This window comes from Crinia signifera, chromosome 11 (assembly GCF_055691185.1).
Source record: "Crinia signifera chromosome 11, ASM5569118v1, whole genome shotgun sequence".
NCBI classification, from domain to species: domain Eukaryota; kingdom Metazoa; phylum Chordata; class Amphibia; order Anura; family Myobatrachidae; genus Crinia; species Crinia signifera.
The window spans coordinates 122383853-122403083 of NC_139227.1; the positions used below are offsets into that span (position 1 = coordinate 122383853).

General features: G+C 47.7%; 2 protein-coding genes across 5 annotated transcripts in view; one reads left to right on the forward strand and one right to left on the reverse strand.

Moving 5' to 3' along the window:
* Nucleotides 1-86: 86 nt before the first annotated feature.
* On the reverse strand, nucleotides 87-7945 carry AKIP1 (A-kinase interacting protein 1). 4 transcript variants are annotated; one of them, XM_083164634.1, is made up of 5 exons: nucleotides 7808-7945; nucleotides 3427-3572; nucleotides 3214-3294; nucleotides 1510-1623; nucleotides 87-807 (listed from the first exon to the last, which is right to left on the reverse strand). In XM_083164634.1, the coding sequence occupies exons 2-5, from the start codon at nucleotides 3565-3567 to the stop codon at nucleotides 646-648; spliced, it is 498 nt and encodes a 165-aa protein (XP_083020760.1). In that variant the 5' UTR covers nucleotides 3568-3572; nucleotides 7808-7945; the 3' UTR covers nucleotides 87-645. The 4 variants fall into 4 exon arrangements, with proteins under 4 accessions (XP_083020760.1, XP_083020758.1, XP_083020759.1 ...); XM_083164632.1 differs by lacking the exon at nucleotides 7808-7945 and adding an exon at nucleotides 5694-5829; XM_083164633.1 differs by lacking the exon at nucleotides 7808-7945 and adding an exon at nucleotides 5698-5805.
* A 674-nt stretch (nucleotides 7946-8619) lies between these two features.
* Nucleotides 8620-19231, forward strand: part of DENND2B (DENN domain containing 2B) — a 197584-nt gene continuing 186972 nt past the window's right edge. The window contains exon 1 of the mRNA XM_083164631.1: nucleotides 8620-8726. The gene's annotated coding sequence lies outside the window, so the exon portion shown is untranslated. The remainder of the gene's footprint in view (nucleotides 8727-19231) is intronic.

Genomic DNA, 19231 nt, shown 5'->3' on the forward strand with positions numbered 1-19231 from the left:
AATAAATCTCTCCGCTCAGCCCATTACTGACAGAGAAATGAGAACGTATCACTATACTAAGGTACAAAATAAACAGCGCATACAGATAAAAATATAAATTCTTTATTATAAATAATTAAAAAGAGCATTTATAAGACAATCAGCCTGAATTCTGCTGCCCTCTGCTGGCCTGCAGCATACATTACAATCCAGTAATCAGCCATGAAGTCACACGCCTCACATCTGGGCCCAGAAGTACTTATTACACCGTATATACTCTCCTGTACTCTATAGTAGATCCACAACACATCTACAACCCAGACGCTCACCGTACTCCGGCAATAGAGCACCCAGATTATCCATGCTTGGAGATATCCCCGTGAGTCCTCGGCATCAGACAATAATACACTGCTATAACGGGTGACGTATGTCGAGAATTCATATAAACATTACTGTCTGTTGCATAGATAGGATATAAGTTACATACATGATAATCCTGAGACTGATGAGGGGTCCTGACAGATTTAATCACATAGGTTACAGTATGTGAGCAGTTTACCAATTACATATCCAGGGTGCAGGGTCCCCAGTAAGGTGCGTTGGATACAGCGCGTAGTGATGTCATATACGGCTTGTCACCAATTAGATTGGCAGGAGAAAACCAGCCTATACGCTGAACGTTAAATCCACGCTCTGTCCGGGGGTGATATTCACCACATGAGTCTGCATCTGTCCGTCACCGGAACCCCCAGAGATACTGTACGTTCCAGGAGCCACTTCAATGTAGACATCACGGGGTCCGGGCTGTAGGGATGCGGGCAGTGAGCTCTGCACACGGGGATCGCACAGAATGAAAAGGAAAGAACGTCAGCGCATCCTCTACACTCTGATACGGAAATGTCGCATGCAGCCTACGGCTCAGTTACCAGCCGCAAGAGAGCACCCGAACTAGCTTAGAATTAGTATAAAAGCCTAGGGGGGTCTGCCAAGGGCCTTACAAAGGGGCTGAAGGGGTTGCACCTTTTGAAACAAGGGTCCTTATTCTGGTTCACTCGCAAAGGCAAATTCCTTTTCAAACGGACAAAACCATGTGCACTGCAGGTGGGGCAGATGTAACATGCGCAGAGAGAGTTAGATTTGGATGAGGTATTTTGCAGGGAAAATACTGACTGCTTTATTTTTACACTGCAATATAGTGTAGTGAAGTAAAACCCCACCCAAATCTTATTCTCTCTGCACCTATTACATCTGCCCCACCTGCAGTGCAGCATGGTATTGTCCATTTGAGAAGGATTTTGCCTTTGCGAGTGACCCCCAAGGTCTTTTCCACACCTAAAATACACAGAATTGTCCATTTCCCATATTAGGGGAAGGAATAAAGGGCCTGAATCAGACCCAATACGTATGCAGTAACACTTGCCCCTGTCAGTTTCCTGTCTGATCGTTATATACATGAAATATTTATTACATTTTTTTATGGGATAAACTCTAAGGGCAAAAAATGCAGAATAAAATCTATTTTTTGCTCACCAAACGTGACTCAGTTTTTAGTGCCGCTGGCGGCCATTTTCCACAGTGAAACCTCAGAGCGTGCTGCTTGGCGCGTCCGTCCATCCCTCGCAGCGGTAAGCAGCTGTGATACCTCTAACGGAGGGGATAATAATCAAGAAGATCAGAAAACATCATTACCGCTTCCTGAGAACAAGAGTAAGTTACAGAAATCAAAAAACAAACAAGAATATGAAAAACTGCGCTATTTGTCTGGCACCATGTAAGAACACACCTTTACACAGATTGGTTTTTGAAATGATGGTTTTTGTAAATCATCAACATTTATTGTTTAAAAATTTATTCAGGTGGCCACCTTTAAATACAACAATAATGTTATACACACTAAAATGAATTTATTGTTTAATATACACACTATATCTTTAGAATATCCACTTCGAATCAGAATATATGGACACCTTGGAAAGGATTGTTTGTCAATTAGACAATCGATGGTAAGTCTTTGCACTTGTAATTTGCAATAAATGCACAGCTGTGCAATAAATTTTTAAACAATAAATGTTGATGATTTACAAAAACCATCATTTCAAAAACCAATCTGTGTAAAGGTGTGTTCTTACATGGTGCCAGACAAATAGCGCAGTTTTTCATATTCTTGTTTGTATTCTCTAAGCTGCCTAATTGGACACACGTAAGTGTGCCCAAAAATAGGCTAGCTATAGTGTACATACACTTGTGCACTAAAAAAAACTGCAGCTAAAGTAAAAACATTTTTCCTTTTTTATATATATATTTCTTTATTATAAAAAAATTTTTTATCAACAAAATATATATACACCAAAACCTATATATATAAAAAAAAAAAAAAAAAACACTATACAAGCGCCCTGATGGTGATACTTTTTTAAAGTGTCACCACTTTCCCCCCCTTTTTCTTTCAGTTGCGCATGTGAACGGCTCAGTGTCTGCAGGACGGAGTCCTCCAGATCAGCGCATTCATCGCAGGATGAACGCAGTGTACGGAGAGCAGTGACTTGCACAGTGCACCCTTTGGGAATGAGATCCTCCACAGCCGAAATCGTGTCAGGGTTGGCGACAGTGTGCACCTGCCCGGGCTGTGACAAGTCCTTGATGTTTTCGTGTCCCGCCACATAACGCTGGCACCACCGGATTATGGCGCACCGCGCGAGACGCTACTCTCCGTACACCGCCTTCTTCCTGCGATACATTTCTGAAGCACGCTCGCCTTCTGCGCAAAGACATTGGGTAACAGCTCTTTGCGCTGAATCCAACATGCATCAGACCGCGCAAAACAAGGAATGAAGAAACTGAGGCGAAGTGTTCACTTCACATGGGGATACCCCCGAAATGCTGGCGGAAGCGTCTGCTGTGTAATGCACTCAGGCTGATTGTGCATATGCAAATCGAATGGATTAACTCCTTTCAAAGCGCCTGTCCCTGGGGGTGATCATTAATACATTGAGGTGATGAAGGCATCTTACAATGTGAACCTGGGCACCAGCATCGCACCCAGATTGCACTGAATATGCGATCATTGATAACTGGCCCTCTACTGGTATTCACAATCCCTGTGCCTATGTTTGCCCAATACGCACAGATCAGCAGGCGGGTGATAGTTTTACAGAGGTGACTATGGCATCGCTCAGTGTATAACAAGAGAGAGGGGCGCTGCCCGGAATCATGTGACTGGCAGCGTGTGATTACCTCGCACTGCTCAGTGGTGTGGCACATAAAGTGCGCCAGGGTACTAAATGCTTCTTCCAAGGCCACGTTCCGCTCTTCCTCCTGCACAAAGTGACGCACAACATGGGTAATACACATGTTCCAAGGTATTAATAAATGTACAAATAGAAATAGAATTAAGAGCAGCTACGTGTTGTATAGCGATAGTAGCACCAACACAGTCACAGCACCAACCTTGGTGGTCTCCTTGCCACGCTGTGCCCCAAGAGGCAGTTCCTCACTCCTGTATGAAGACCACCAGCCCATGTCCCTGCGCCGCGCTCGCTCCAGCACTTCTTGCCCCAACTGAGATGTTCTTCTAAGGGAGTCCTCCATCCGACCTACAGAGACAGGAGGGGACATCACCGCTGATACCTCACACAGGGCCCTATTTTGGTTCACTCTTTCTGACAAAATCCTTCTTGGATGGACAAAACCATGTGCACTGAGAGAATTAGATTTGGGTGAGTTATTTTGTTTCTGTGCAGGGTAAATATAGACTGCTTTATTTTTACACTGCAATATAGATCTCTTTGAAGTAAAACCCCACCCAAATCTAATTCTTTCTGCACAAGTAACATCTGCCCCACCTGCAGTGCACATGGTTTTGTCCATCTAAGAAGGATTTTGTCAGAAAGAGTGATCCAAAATAAGGCCCACAGTGCTGCCTGTAACACAGGGGTAGATGTATGAAGCAGTGATAAGGGGGAGGTGGCCCATGGCAGCCAGTCAGCTGCTCTGTATAATTTTATATTATGCAAATGTTACTTTAGTAGTGATTGGTTGCCATGGGTCACTTCTCCCTTATCACTGCTTCATACATACAACACACATCACTTAAGACCAGTGGTAACCAACCCTAGCCCTCGAGAGCTACCAACAGTTCACATTTTCCAGACAACCTAGCTGCTGCACAGCTGCACTCATTAATCACTGACATATTTTAAAAGATACACGGATGGAGCTAATTAGCTCACTTGTGATTCTGTGAGGAGACCTGCAAAACATGCACTGTTGGTAGCTCTCGAGGACTAGGGTTGGCTACCCCAGACTTGACAGTTACACACATCAGTGAAGGTAGGAGGGTGAGGGGAGAGGTTATAATATCCTTTGTGGAGATCTTGGCCTTCGGGATGCCCCAGCGTTCTAATCACCGGGATCCCATGCCCAATCCGTCATTACATACAGTGAGACACTGGGCAAGATGTACTAAGCCTTTAAATTGATAAAATAGAGAGTGATAAACCACCAACCAATTAGCTCCTACCTGTCATTTTTAAAACCTGTAGCATGGTAGGTAGGAGCTGATTGGTTGGGGGTTTATCAGTCTGTAACTTATCACTTTTCAGGCTTAGTACATCTGGTCCACTCCACAGAGTTATGCATCAATTCTTGGAGAGAGATAAAGTACCAGCCAACCAGCTTCTGTTATATTTACAGTATAGATGCTATAACAGGTAACCTAGGATATGACATACAAACCCCAGTAAGATGCTATAACATGTAACATACAGGACACGTCATACAAACACCAGTAAGACGCTATAACATGTAACATATAGGACACGTCATACAAACACCAGTAAGACGCTATAACATGTAACATACAGGACACGTCATACAAACACCAGTAAGACGCTATAACATGTAACATGGGATATGTCATATAAACACACACACACACACAACAATAAGCAGCTATAACATGTACCATACTGGACACATCATACACCAATAACTTGGCACCCCATTACATGTAACATACAAAACAATAAACAACAGTAAGGCGCTGCAACATTCAGGGACACATCCTACATACACCAATAACTTGGCACCCCATCACATGTAACATACAGAACATGTCATACACAAGAGTAAGGCACTGTAACATGTAACATACAGGACACGTCATACATCCACCAATAACAGCACTACATCACATGTAACATACAGAACATGTCATACACAAGAGTAAGGTCATGTAACATACAGGACACGTCATACACACACCAATAACTTATCACTATCACATGTAACATACAGAACATGTCATACATACAGGACACGTCATACATACACCTTAGCACCACGGTTGAGACTAGTTCCCCTTCACCGTAAGGACCTGGGGAGGAGATGGGGCAGGGAGAGGAGGAGCAAGTTCAGAAGAAGGGACCCAAATGGACCCTCGCATAGCTCGCTTCGCTCGCAATGCTTCGGGCACGGTGGCTCGCTTCGCTCGCCACAGCTTTAATAACCTCCTCCACGCCCTAGTGGATGGTAGGGCATGAAATACCGCCTGTCGGCACATGTCGGCTCAAAAAAAAGTTGTCTTGTTCTGACCTTGCTCCTCCTCTCCCGCCCCCTCTCCCGCCCCCTCTCCTCCCCAGGTCCTTACGGCGAAGGGGAACTAGCTGCTACCTTAGCACCACATCACATGTAACGCTGCATGATGCATCACATACCCGGCCGGCTGTGACACTGACGCCGCCCACTGCTCCTGTGTCCCCGTGACGTCATCAGTCTAATGCGCGGTGAGAACGGACAAGCACTGGGACTAGCTGTGGTGCATGCTGAAAGTCACGTGACTCTAGGGTCGCCGCGCGGCATGCCGGGGGCTGTAGTCTCATAATCCGTTTATACACAAACAACAGACTAATCTATGGCGTCGGATGTGCTACTCTGGTCAGTGTGCTGCAGTATATGCTGTTTACAGAGACTGCGGGCTGGCCGGGGGTTGTAGTCCGTCTGCTAAAAGACGTCCTTCCCTGAGACAGAGCTGCTGCTCATACTGAGAGAGGGAGATGTGCTAAACCCTGGAGAGAGATAAAGTAGCAGCCAATCAGCTCCTGGCTGCTTTTTTTTCAAACACAACCTGTAACATGGCAGAAAGGAGATGACTGGCTGCTATATTAAAGCTGGCCAGACACTAGAATGACTTGAGTACAATACGACCTGATCCTATGCAGGTCGCAAGAGCAGACAAACGAGTGTCTCTATGTGCTTTAAACGCACTTACGATCCGCTTAAGACTGCAATGGAAGAAGACGGATTTTATGCGCAGCAAGTATAATCTGGGGATCGACCTCTTGACCTGCGGGATCGCCCATCGTATCGCTATTCCTCATGATATGCACCCAATTCATAACACGACCCCTCGAAATTGTACTAAATCTCCAGGGTTTGATACATCTAACTGCATAAATCTGTGACTATGTAAATCTGTTCGCAGCCTTGCAAGTCAACCAGAATAAGGGCCACAGTGTATTTGTCCATAACCCAAATCACACACAGGGGCCTAGTCAGTGCCTGACGCAGAGCAGCAAACTTGCAGCCCGATGGCATGCAGGAGCCCCCCGTGAGGCCACAGCCAGCATCAGCCTGTGAATGCAGGACGTATGCTGGCTGATTGACAGCCAGCCGGCATTTGTGGGCGGTGCCCCAGTGTTCTCTGGGAGTGCCGCTAAAAAACACAGACCTGACCATCGGGAAAGAGGGCCGCTGATGTCAGCAGCAATCCCGACCTCCCCAGGCCCATCGCAGCGGGCTTACGTGGTGCTGCACACAGGGGTGGGGGAAATCCATTCGATTGTGGGTGATTGCAAATGGGTTTCCCCCTCAGCAGTGCACATGGTCAGAATTTCACTCTAAGAAGCAGGGGGTTAACTGATTGCTGGGCTGAATCGGCCCCATAGTCAAAATCGTAAGTGCATGTAGTTAAAATTGGCTCCATGCACTGTATCGATGGCCAAAGCTCCTACTGACAGACAACCAGGTAACGTGTTGCACTGTGGCCTGTGTCGTTCCTATATAGATTTATTTGGCTGGTGGACAGGGGCGTAACTAGGACTTGGTGGGCCCCATAGCAAAATTTTGAAGGGGGCCCCCTTCAACAGGTAGCGGAGGTACATAGTGCGGGTATAGGGTGACACGCACAGGTTGATGGGGGGTACAAGGCATCACAAACACACAGGGATAGGAGGGTACATGATGTCATACACACACACACACACACACACACACACACACACACACACAGGGGTAGGGGGTGTATACTGTCACATACAGTGAGGAGGGGGTTATAGGGTGTCACACACACAGGGGTAGGGGGTGTATACTGTAACATACAGTGAGCAGGGGGCTATACTGTGTCATACACACAAGGGTAGGGGGTGTACAGTGTCAGGGGGAACCACAGGGTGTCAAGCAAAAGGGAAGGGGTTACACACTGTTAGACACAGCTGGGAGGTGGTTTCTGAGTGTCTCATACACAAACGCAGTCACACACACAATGAGGTAGCAGTTGTATAACTACAGTAATTTGTCAGCAAACCCTGCTTTCCCTGATTACTTGTGGGGAAAGTTCACTCACATGAAGCCACCCCATCCTAAACACAGATAAACAACTCAAGGTGCTAAAGTATGTCCAGATTATAAATCGAAATTTTATATATATATATATATATATATATATATATATATATATATATATATATATAGTGTTGAATTGAGTGAATGTAAAGGTGCAGAGACATACTGTAAAGGAAGAAATAGAGGGAGGAGAGAGAGAATGAATTACCTTATAACAGCAGCCTGACTTCTGAGCAGTCAGCCAGAGGTCTCTGATGGGGGCGGGGCCTTCCCGGCATTAAGCTCCGCCCCCTAAATGGCCGCGAATTGCTTCTTAGATGGTGCCCGATATAGTTACAGCTTACAGGCAGCTAATGAAGACTGTGGGGGACGGGGTAGTACGCTGCTGCAGTGCTGCTACATCCTCCGCAGCGGCTGCTTTCGGGGGCCGGGAGGAGCAGGCTCTGCTGCTGACCACACTGTTCGGCAGGGAGAGGCATAAGTGGTGAGCTTTGGCAGACTTCAGTGGGTGCAGGGGGAGCTGCGGGCCCTGGAAACAGCTCGGGCCCCATAGCAGCTGCACCCCCTGCACCCATGGTAGTTACGCCACTGCTGGTGGAGTAATTCTAGCACAATAGCGAGGCACCCACAAAAATCTTGTGGGTGCAGCACATGGCAAGACTCAGCATGCGGGGCGGCCTTACTCTTTGCTCCCCCACGTCCCCCCCCCCCCCCCCCACCTGCTGCTGAATCGAGTTGTAGTTTTGCAAACCCTTGCAAATCTAGAACTGAAGCTGAATCGGGCCCACAGTCCGCTGAGTCCCTCCCTGTAATTCCCACAAAGCTATGAATGATGCCGGGGCTGTAGGATGGTCCGGGCGCCCTCTCCGCACCGTATATGGGCAGTCTGAAGCTTTGTTTAATTTCCCTAGAAAATATCAGAGTTATATTGTGAAATTTTCTTTGCCTCTAATTAAAAACACAGAAATGTTGAAATGATTAAGAAAACATTGTTCCTCTGTATATTTCTCTCTGCAACAGTAACGCTTCCATAGCCGGAGCCCAGGCTGCAGACACAAGTCCTCTGCAAGCTATCGTTATCGCGCATATCATCTGTCGTTATCACATGGTGTGTATGGGGCATTACGGTAAGATACAGGACACAGGATTATCAATATAATATAAAGGCTGTGATATAAGATAAGGATGATCAATATAAAGTGTGTGATACAAGAGAGGGATGATCCGCAGGGGAGTGGGCTTTGGAAGGGGCGAGGGGGGGGGGGGGGGGGAGGGGGTCAGAGTGTTTGTGTTAGCCAAGACACAGTTGGACTAGCCTTTAATGGTGTAATGGTTAGCATTATATCCTCACGGCACAGAGGTCATGGGTTTGATTCAAATTGGATATGGTCGGGTGGTTGACATAAAGATGGTCGACAGTCATTAGGTCGACACCATTGGGTCAATATACTGCAAGGTCGACAGGGGTCTAGGCATGCTATTTGGAATAAAACATTGATGTGATAGCTATGTGTATTGTAGCCATTTTCAGCGATAGTGTTAGGACCTGCAGAAAAGTGGGGTCCCGTGAAGGGGGCTGCAGGCTTAGATGCATTGATCAATTCATGAACCAAATCTCCACTATTTATTATCAGTTAATTTAGTGTGTGCAGAGCCCCTACAATGTCTGTTTGAGCAATGTGGTCACAAGCCATAGGGCACCCCAAAACTAGGAAAGGTGAGTGCCGATGTTTAGTGCATATTTGATACATATATATATATATATATATATACAGCTGCAATAGCCCGGCACTCCCATTAACTCTGGTAACTGCGCCCGGTGCCCCTGTCAGAGGGGGATGATGTATGGTGCGGGAGACGTGGCACTCGCAGCGACTTGGTAAAAAAGACTCTGGAGACGGTGTGTATCACCAATCGATTGGTGATACACACCGTCTCCAGAGTCTTTTTTACCAAGTCGCCGCGAGTGCCACGTCTCCCGCACCATATATATATATATATATATATATATATATATATATACACACACACACACACATATACTCACAAGCACGGATTTGATGGCACACAAACCTTCTGACCGCAGTATATCCAGCTGTAATGTGGAACAAGAACTGGGAGGGGGAGCACAAATGAATTGAGTGTCAGGCTGCTAATAGACATGAAAGAGACAAATCCCCATATTTATTCCTCCTCACAAATCACTGTCCTCAGCTCAGACTTGCTGATTCTGAGCCATAAATAAGTGAAGCACGTGCTGAGGGGATGCGCTACTGGGGGAGTGTGGAGTCTGTATCTGTACCAAAAGACAACCAAGTAATAGGGGTGTGGAATATTAGGCAGGGTTGCCTACCCTCCTGGAATGGCCTGGAGGCTCCCAAAAATCGTGTCTCCCTCCCCCCACCGGAAAAGTGGCCAACCTTCCCGGATACCGCTGGATCCCCCGCATCTCCCTGGTGACAGAGTTAAATTCCTGCAATTCGCTGGGTTTTTCTTGTGGAAGGGGTGGGGCTAAATATGAAAAGTGAGTCGTTTTAGCACCTCCCTGAAGACCCGTTGATTGCGGGATATGCATTACTGGGGGTGGGGCTTGATGACGTCTTCAGGCCCCGCCTCCAGAAGTGCTGCTGACAGTCTCCTCTAAGGGGTTCTCCCGGAGAGGAGATTTTAAACGTAGGCAAGTATGATATTAGGCTGACGATCACATGGTTGACCTCAAATTGTTGACATGCATAATGTCAACCGGGTCAAAAGGTCGACAGGAAAAGTTATTCCCAGTCATAGTGCACTTGCATGGTTAAGTATGAAAAAAATAAACTAAAAAAACACAATAAACATGTGTCGACCTGGAACATTGTCATGTCCACCATATGGGGTTGACCTGTTGACATTTGATGACCTTATTACCATCGACCTATCACTCAGATACCGAATAGTAGACAGTTTTATACTATAACTGGCCTTGCTATAATTGGCGTGGTCATTATTAGATCATCATATACAGGGTTGCCTACCCTATGGCTCATGAAAATCGGGTGCCCCTCCCTGCCCCCCAGTGAGGTGGGCAACCCTCCTGGATACCGGCACCCGCCGCAGCAGCGTTAATTTCCTGAAATTCACGGCTTTTTAAAGAGGAGGCTGGGCTAAATATGCAAATTGTGTAATTTTGCCCCATCCCTACCACAAAGACCCGCAAATTGTGGGATTTGCCTACTGGGGGGGGGGGGGGGGGGGGGACTTTAAAAGTAGGCAACCCTGTCATATATTTATGTGCAGACATAAAAATCCCACAGTCCTCAGTGTCGGACTGGTGGAGAAGTTTTCCACATGGGATTGGTTTGAAATCCCGGCGGTCAAAATCCTGCAGCGGGCCCGGTGCCTCGCTACACTCGGCACACTAATTCATTCTCCCTCTATGGGTGTCGTGGACACCCACAGAGAGACAAAGTGCCGGGATTTCGGCAGTCGGGATTCTGGCCGCCGGGATTATGACTGCATCCCTTTCACATTAACCAATCAGCTTTTAGGTAGCATTTATCAAGTACATTTCACTACTGTTTTTACTGCTTCAACATCAATCATGTGTGTCTGAAAAGTACACCTGTAACCAGATACCAGTGTATTTTATATTGTCCCTCCCAAAATGGCCGCTGTGCCGTCTCATCTAGCCTACTTAAAACTGCTGAGGCCGTGGCCATTTTGGGAAGGACATCTCTCTCGTGGTACTGCTCCTCAGGCCGGCGTCTCCTCCCTGCTGCACTGACAGCGGCCCGGGACTGGGGGACTGTTACTGCGCCACTTATAGCGAAAGGAAGATTCCCAGAAAGGGACGGATATATTTATAAGCAGACGGACACAGTGATTTGACTTTCTGAAGATGCTTCTGCTTTTCATGTCTTACTAACAGGGTTTGATATTGAATGATGATGATTGAAGTGCGGAAGTGCAGCACAGTTCCAGCGCTGGAATGTTCTCTGTTCCTGTGAAGCGACCAGTGTGTTGCACTTTGGGTCAGTGACACTTGTGTCGTGAGGCTGATAGGACATTCCTTATGTTCCTGGGAACTCGCACACTAGACGTGAGGCGACAGTATACACAGTGGGGCGGCAGTTACACTAGCACTGCATGCTTGGCATTAGATTCAGGTATCTGTCCATACCAGATGTGTCCTTATACAGGAGTATACTGTCAGTTGTGGCCAATAGTTCCTCTCTGCCCACATACGGCTCTGTAAATGCGACATCTGTACATCAGTGCGTATCTGCGTCAGTCTTATAACTGGTGCAAGAGATACATCTGTAACCACTTGGTGTAAAGAATGACACTGTGGAAAAAAAATGCACCCATACTGTCCATACTGGTGGCTTGGGGGCAGATACCATGCAGACTGGCTGCCTCGGAGGAGACAGATTCTAGAGGCCCTATTGGACATACTGTGGCATTTGTCAGGGAAGTGCAGAGCATTTAGCATTACCAGGAGGTGCCTGGCAATAAGCGTGAAACCTTTGGCAATAAGCATGAAACCCAGATCATTAAACTCCCTGACAATGCCCTCACCCACTCCTCTTCCATTTACATCTTTGACCTTATGTCCCTTTACACAGCCGCCCGTTCCTCTTTGCTCCGCTAATGCATGCCGTCTCTCCTTCCCGAGTGGCAGCTCCTGATTGGCTGCTGATCCGCGAGCTTCGTTTTGCTAGTGGATATAACTGCCTGAATACAAAATGGCTCTGTCAGGGCTGGCGCTGCGAGTGTGTGTGTGTGTCGCAATGTGGAGGTGTGTGTGTCTATGGGGCTGTGTGTGAGTGGTGCTCGGGGGCCCCACAATTTGGCTAATAGATTAAGTTTAGTGGACTACCAAACACATTACTAACAGACCCCCCCCCCCTCCATGCATAGTGGTAATACCTCCTGAGGTCCTTCACCTGACATAGCGGTAGTAGCACAAACACACTACGCGTTTCACAAATGAATCTACTCGTTCCTCACCTATGGAAACCTAGCAGACTTTTTCCATTGTATGCCTCGTTATCACTGTACAGCCCGTTGCCTCGTTATCACTGTACAGCCCGTTGCCTCGTTATCACTGTACAGCCCGTTGCCTCGTTATCACTGTACAGCCCGTTGCCTCGTTTTCACTGTACAGCCCATTGCCTCGTTATCACTGTACAGCCCGTTGCCTCGTTATCACTGTACAGCCCGTTGCCTCGTTATCACTGTACAGCCCGTTGCCTCGTTATCACTGTACAGCCCGTTGCCTCGTTTTCACTGTACAGCCCATTGCCTCGTTATCACTGTACAGCCCGTTGCCATTTCATCTGCGTATTCCTTTATCAGTCCATAATCTTTGTGCAGAACTTGCTGGAAACTAGAGGAATGTAAAACGTCACTGATTTTTTAAAATGAGTTAAAAACATTTTTTTTTGTTCTTGCCTTGGGTCCATTTCCTAAATAAGACGAGGATATTTTTATCATTGTCAACCTTGGAGGAAACGGACGGCTCTTCTCCAGGAAGTCTGGTGTTCTGTAACAGATGTCAGGACAGACACAGATGTTTTTTGTAAATAAGGATAAAATTATATTTTATTTCATTATTTTACAGGTTTGCATGCTTAAATATATTGGGGAAAACGTACTAAGATGGGAGTTCTATTTCACATGAGGTGTTGCTATGGGAAACCAATCAAGTTCTTACTCTGAGTACGAGTGACTTAAGGTGGCTATATGCTACTCTCTCGCAGCAGTGGATGGCTATCCGAACTTCCTTGAGCCACCTGGGTCCTTTCACATCCGACCCTGTTCCCCACCATCGGGAGGGGGTCCGAGTCGGAGGTCAGGTGGGTAACAGGTACGACCTCTGGATCTGATCAGATGCCCACAGGAGTTTCACCCTATTTCTTGTTGGAATCGGGTGGAATTGCCCCAAAATCACATAGTGTACTTGCGTGGGTTTCCTCTGGGTGCTCCGGTTTCGTCCCACAGTCCAAAAATATACTGGTAGGTTAATTGGCTTCCAACAAAAATGAACCCTAGAATGTCTGTGTGTGCGTGTACATGTGGTAGGGAATATAGACTGTAAGCTCCACTGGGTTAGGGACTGATGTGAATGTTCAACTATTCTCTGTACAGCGCTGTGGAATATGTGTGCGCTATATAAGAAACTGTTATTAATAATAATAATGTATGGGGCCTTTATAAGCACCAAGGTATTGGTCAGATATAGTTTATACTTGCTCAACTGAATTCTGGTGTACAAATGAATACACCATCGATAGAACTGCATATGACCATGATTTCTGTGGTGGTGCGCTGATTTACTATCATTCGTATTGCTGAATTTTGGCCGGTAATTAGCACAAAATACTGGAGATTGGAGAATACTCCTCATTTTCCAGGTGTCTCTGGCTGAAGCCTGCAGGGATCAGTGTAAAATCTGCTCCCCCCAGGAGCATAACCAGCCCTGGGCTCATTGAGCCAGTGCTGGTCCAACAGCCAGCGGTGCTATGCCCCAGCCAGGGGAATCTATTATATTAGTTCCCCCCGGCCAAAGCATGACAACATGGCTGCGAAGTCCAGACTAGGGGAGTGGGAACCCTCCCAATAAGGGGGTCCCCCTTCCAGGGGACCCTTGGCCCGGGTTGAGGCCCGGGGCTGTCCTCAGCATCCCTGGGACGGTGTAATAATAGTTAAAACAATGTGTCATAGAAAGCGTAGCATTAATAAATTCCCCCCTCAGTGTTGTCATCAGAATATGAAGAAAAGCCCAATGTTTATATTTGCTACACACAGATTTGGAGAGGTGACCAGCGCTGACAGCAGATACCTTGTGCTGTATGATATGACAGTAATATTGGCACGCAGCTGTTACACAGGGAATATCTGTAGAACCTTGCGCGGCCATGTTTTTGAAAAGGGGTGGGGTCTTGGATCATGGATGGGGCATGTGAAGAGGGGGCAGGCCTCCAGTCATGACACCTGCATCATAATTTTGGGGGTCACACCCTGAACTGCTATAGCTGCTGGTTCTGTGGCAAACATATCTTTTCCTTTACTTTTAAACCAAGGACAGAACAGTGCAGCATAAATAGGGCTGGCGGTAATAAAGTGTCGGTTTGCGCCCGCCAGCAGTCACGTGACTTCGCTTTGCAATGAAGGAATGCGTTCCGTACAGGCAGATAATAAGGAATGCAGATTGTATTTATCTTGGACCTTGAGAAGCATTTCCTGCTGCGCAGTTACAGCGTCCTACGTTATCTTGTTTTAGCACCCCCCCCCCCTTATCCTCGGCTATTCTCTGGCCTCTTTACCGTGTGATCTCTGTTTTGCCCCCATCTCTGCTTCACAATATACAGGATTATCTAATCTGGACCTTGAAAGTCCCCCTGATGCTGGTGCGCAGCTGTTTTATTCATTGGCAAATTACTTTTATTTTTTTTTGGGAATGGTCTACATTTCATATAAGGAAAGTGGATAGATTAAAATGTTCAAGGTGCAGCTTGTCGGGGGTTCCCATCATGTTATATCTGGGATTTTCATTTTTTTTATACAAATTTGAAAGCTAGTTTCAGGGAGATTATAGTTGGTATACAAATTTTGCAATGTGAGCCATTAAGGGGGCGTGTCTTGCTCCTCCCATAGGGTGTGTCTCACTCCACCCATAGGGTGTGTCTTGCTCCACCCAATGGGCGTGTCTATTTTGCAATGTCATCAGATGAGAGAATTTTTGGCACACGGAACCCGATGAATCCTGCTTTGCATAATCTAACAGACGAAAATGGTGCTCGACATTCAGGGGCCCGTGTGAATGAATGAAGTTATTGTTTGGTTGGGAGATGAGGTCAGTGCCACTGTCTGAGGAGCAATCCCGTTAATGAGTATTCAGGAGAGATGTGTATACTCCCTCTAATGAGGCCTGGTAGCCCACGACCAACTTTCACAAACCTAGAAATGAATGTTGGAGACAACAATTTGCTCCTTAGATGTTAAGGAATGCTCTTGTGCCCGTTTATATTTATTTATATTTCAACCTTTATTTATATGACAATTATGCAATGCTTTATCATTGGGATCACATATACATACACAAGGCTTAGTGCCACAAATCTGTATATTAACAGCGTAATGGTTATTTTTCTGAGTAACTCATTTCTATGACGCCATTGCCTGAGCAGGACACATCTTGGTCCGTGGATTAATTTGGCGTTGTAATTGGTTAGTTCGTTTGGGAGTTATGTGGGAACAAAACATCCGTCAGCCAATCACAGTGCGTTACCTTTGAGCTTTTTGAAAATCTACCGGGTCTGAATCATGTGACCTGCTGGGTGTTCTGGAAACTGTGACAGTTATGTTCAGCCAACTGTTCAGCAGGGATACTGCAGGGTATCTATTCGGGCAAAATGTTCCGCCCAGGAAACCTTTCTCCAATTAAAACTGGACACATCAGGGGGGGGGGGGGGAATTACTAAAGGAAATTTGTAAAAAATAGGTGTATTTATATCCAGAAATACACTTATTTTTGACATTTACAATCCCGAAAATACTGCAATTCGTATTTGTATTGATAGCACATCAATACGAATACGAATTGCTGTATTTTCGGGATAGTAAATGTCAAAAATTAGTGTATTTCTGGATATAAATACACCTATTTTTTTTTACAAATTTCCTTTAGTAAATTCCCCCTATCATCTAGTTGTATATTGAATTAGGAAAAAGGGCTTAGTGGGTGTTTTTTTGTGGTGGGGTGGGGGTAGGGGGTTATTGGTGCCATTTTAGTAGATGTTTTGGGTCCCACCATTGTATAGAAGAATAGGACATGAAGATGAGACATCAAACCAAAGTGCCAAAATACCTAATTCTTCATTGGCGTACCAAATCCCTCTGGTCACTATATGGTTAATGTGGAAGGCCGTTGTCCATGCAGAGAATATCCGGATATAATCGTGAATGTTGTCTTTCTGCAAGTAGGAGGCAGTCTGTAGCAACGTCTAATCCACACTTCATTAGAGGGAAGTTGAGGGTTTTAAAGGTCCCTTGTTAAAGGATTTTGGCAGGTGGATCCCGTTTTCACGTTTTCTCTGTATCCTTCAGCCAGGGAACCTTTTATGGGTCACATTCCAAAATGTTCCTTTATTCCACAGATTAAAAACCAGCTGCTGCCACTGCGTCCTGCACTAATCTCGATCTGTGCGGAATAAATAACAATGTTTATCTAGCTGGAGACTGTTCCAATCAGAAATAAACAAATGCAGACATTTCATCATTCTATGTCCTCAGCACACCTAGGGGTAGATGTCTGCCCCGTGTCCTCAGCACACCTAGGGGTAGATGTCTGCCCCGTGTCCTCAGCACACCAAGGGTAGATGTCTGCCATGTGTCCTTAGCACGCCTAGGGGTAGATGTCTGCCCCTATTCCTCAGCACACCTAGGGGTAGATGTCTGCCCTGTGTCCTCAGCACACCTAGGGGTAGATGTCTGCCCCGTGTCCTCAGCACACCTAGGGGTAGATGTCTGCCCCGTGTCCTCAGCACACCAAGGGTAGATGTCTGCCATGTGTCCTCAGCACGCCTAGGGGTAGATGTCTGCCCCGTGTCCTCAGCACACCTAGGGGTAGATGTTTGCCCGTGTCCTCAGCACACCTAGGGGTAGATGTCTGCCCTGTGTCCTCAGCACACCTAGGGGTAGATGTCTGCCCCGTGTCCTCAGCACACCAAGGGTAGATGTCTGCCATGTGTCCTCAGCACGCCTAGGGGTAGATGTCTGCCCCGTGTCCTCAGCACACCTAGGGGTAGATGTTTGCCCGTGTCCTCAGCACACCTAGGGGTAGATGTCTGCCCCGTGTCTTCAGCACACCTAGGGGTACGTCTGCCCTGTGTCCTCAGCACACCAAGGGTAGATGTCTGCCATGTGTCCTCAGCACGCCTAGGGGTAGATGTCTGCCCCGTGTCCTCAGCACACCTAGGGGTAGATGTTTGCCCGTGTCCTCAGCACACCAAGGGTAGATGTCTGCCATGTGTCCTCAGCACGCCTAGGGGTAGATGTCTGCCCCTATTCCTCAGCACACCTAGGGGTAGATGTCTGCCCCGTGTCCTCAGCACACCTAGGGGTAGATGTCTGCCCCGTGTCCTCAGCACACCAAGGGTAGATGTCTGCCATGTGTCCTCAGCACGCCTAGGGGTAGATGTCTGCCCCGTGTCCTCAGCACACCTAGGGGTAGATGTTTGCCCGTGTCCTCAGCACACCTAGGGGTAGATGTCTGCCCTGTGTCCTCAGCACACCTAGGGGTAGATGTCTGCCCCGTGTCCTCAGCACACCAAGGGTAGATGTCTGCCATGTGTCCTCAGCACGCCTAGGGGTAGATGTCTGCCCCGTGTCCTCAGCACACCTAGGGGTAGATGTTTGCCCGTGTCCTCAGCACACCTAGGGGTAGATGTCTGCCCCGTGTCTTCAGCACACCTAGGGGTACGTCTGCCCTGTGTCCTCAGCACACCAAGGGTAGATGTCTGCCATGTGTCCTCAGCACGCCTAGGGGTAGATGTCTGCCCCGTGTCCTCAGCACACCTAGGGGTAGATGTTTGCCCGTGTCCTCAGCACACCTAGGGGTAGATGTCTGCCCCGTGTCTTCAGCACACCTAGGGGTACGTCTGCCCTGTGTCCATAGCACACCTAGGGGTAGATGTCTGACCCGTGTCCTCAGCACACCTAGGGGTAGGTGTCTGCCCCGTGTCCTCAGCACACCTAGGGGTAGATGTTTGCCCGTGTCCTCAGCACACCTAGGGGTAGATGTCTGCCCCGTGTCCTCAGCACACCTAGGGGTAGATGTTTGCCCGTGTCCTCAGCACACCTAGGGGTAGATGTCTGCCCTGTGTCCTCAGCACACCTAGGGGTGTATGTTTGCCCAGTGTCCTCAGCACACTTATAGGTAGATGTCTGCCATGTGTCCTCAGCACACCTAGGGGTAGATGTCTGCCCTGTGTCCTCAGCACACCTAGGGGTGTATGTTTGCCCAGTGTCCTCAGCACACTTATAGGTAGATGTCTGCCCCGTGTCCTCAGCACACCTCGGGGTAGATGTCTGCCCCGTGTCCTCAGCACACCTAGGGGTAGATGTCTGCCCCGTGTCCTCAGCACACCTAGGGGTAGATGTCTGCCCTGTGTCCTCAGTACACCTAGGGGTAGGTGTCTGCCCTGTGTCCTCAGCTCACCTAGGGGTAGATGTTTGCCCCGTGTCCTCAGCACACCTAGGGGTAGATGTCTGCCCCGTGTCCTCAGCACACCTAGGGGTAGATGTCTGCCCCGTGTCCTCAGCACACCTAGGGGTAGATGTCTGCCCCGTGTCCTCAGCACACCTAGGGGTAGATGTCTGCCCCGTGTCCTCAGCACACCTAGGGGTAGATGTCTGCCCCGAGTACTCAGCACACCTAGGGGTAGATGTCTGCCCCTATTCCTCAGCACACCTAGGGGTAGATGTCTGCCCCGTGTCCTCAGCACACCTAGGGGTAGATGTCTGCCCCGAGTACTCAGCGCACATAGGGATAGATGTCTGCCCCGTGTCCTCAGCTCACCTAGGGGTAGATGTCTGCCCCGAGTACTCAGCACGCCTAGCGGTAGATGTCTGCCCCGTGTCCTCAGCA

Coding starts and splice junctions, on each gene's coding strand:
- AKIP1 (XM_083164632.1), bottom strand. CDS start 5,748: ATGACGTCACGGGGACACAGGAGCAGTGGGCGGCGTCAGTGTCACAGC. Junction 3,573..5,693: donor TCAGTGTCACAGCCGGCCGG/GTATGTGATGCA, acceptor CTGTCTCTGTAG/GTCGGATGGAGGACTCCCTT. Junction 1,624..3,213: donor ACACCACTGAGCAGTGCGAG/GTAATCACACGC, acceptor CCCCTCCGTTAG/AGGTATCACAGCTGCTTACC.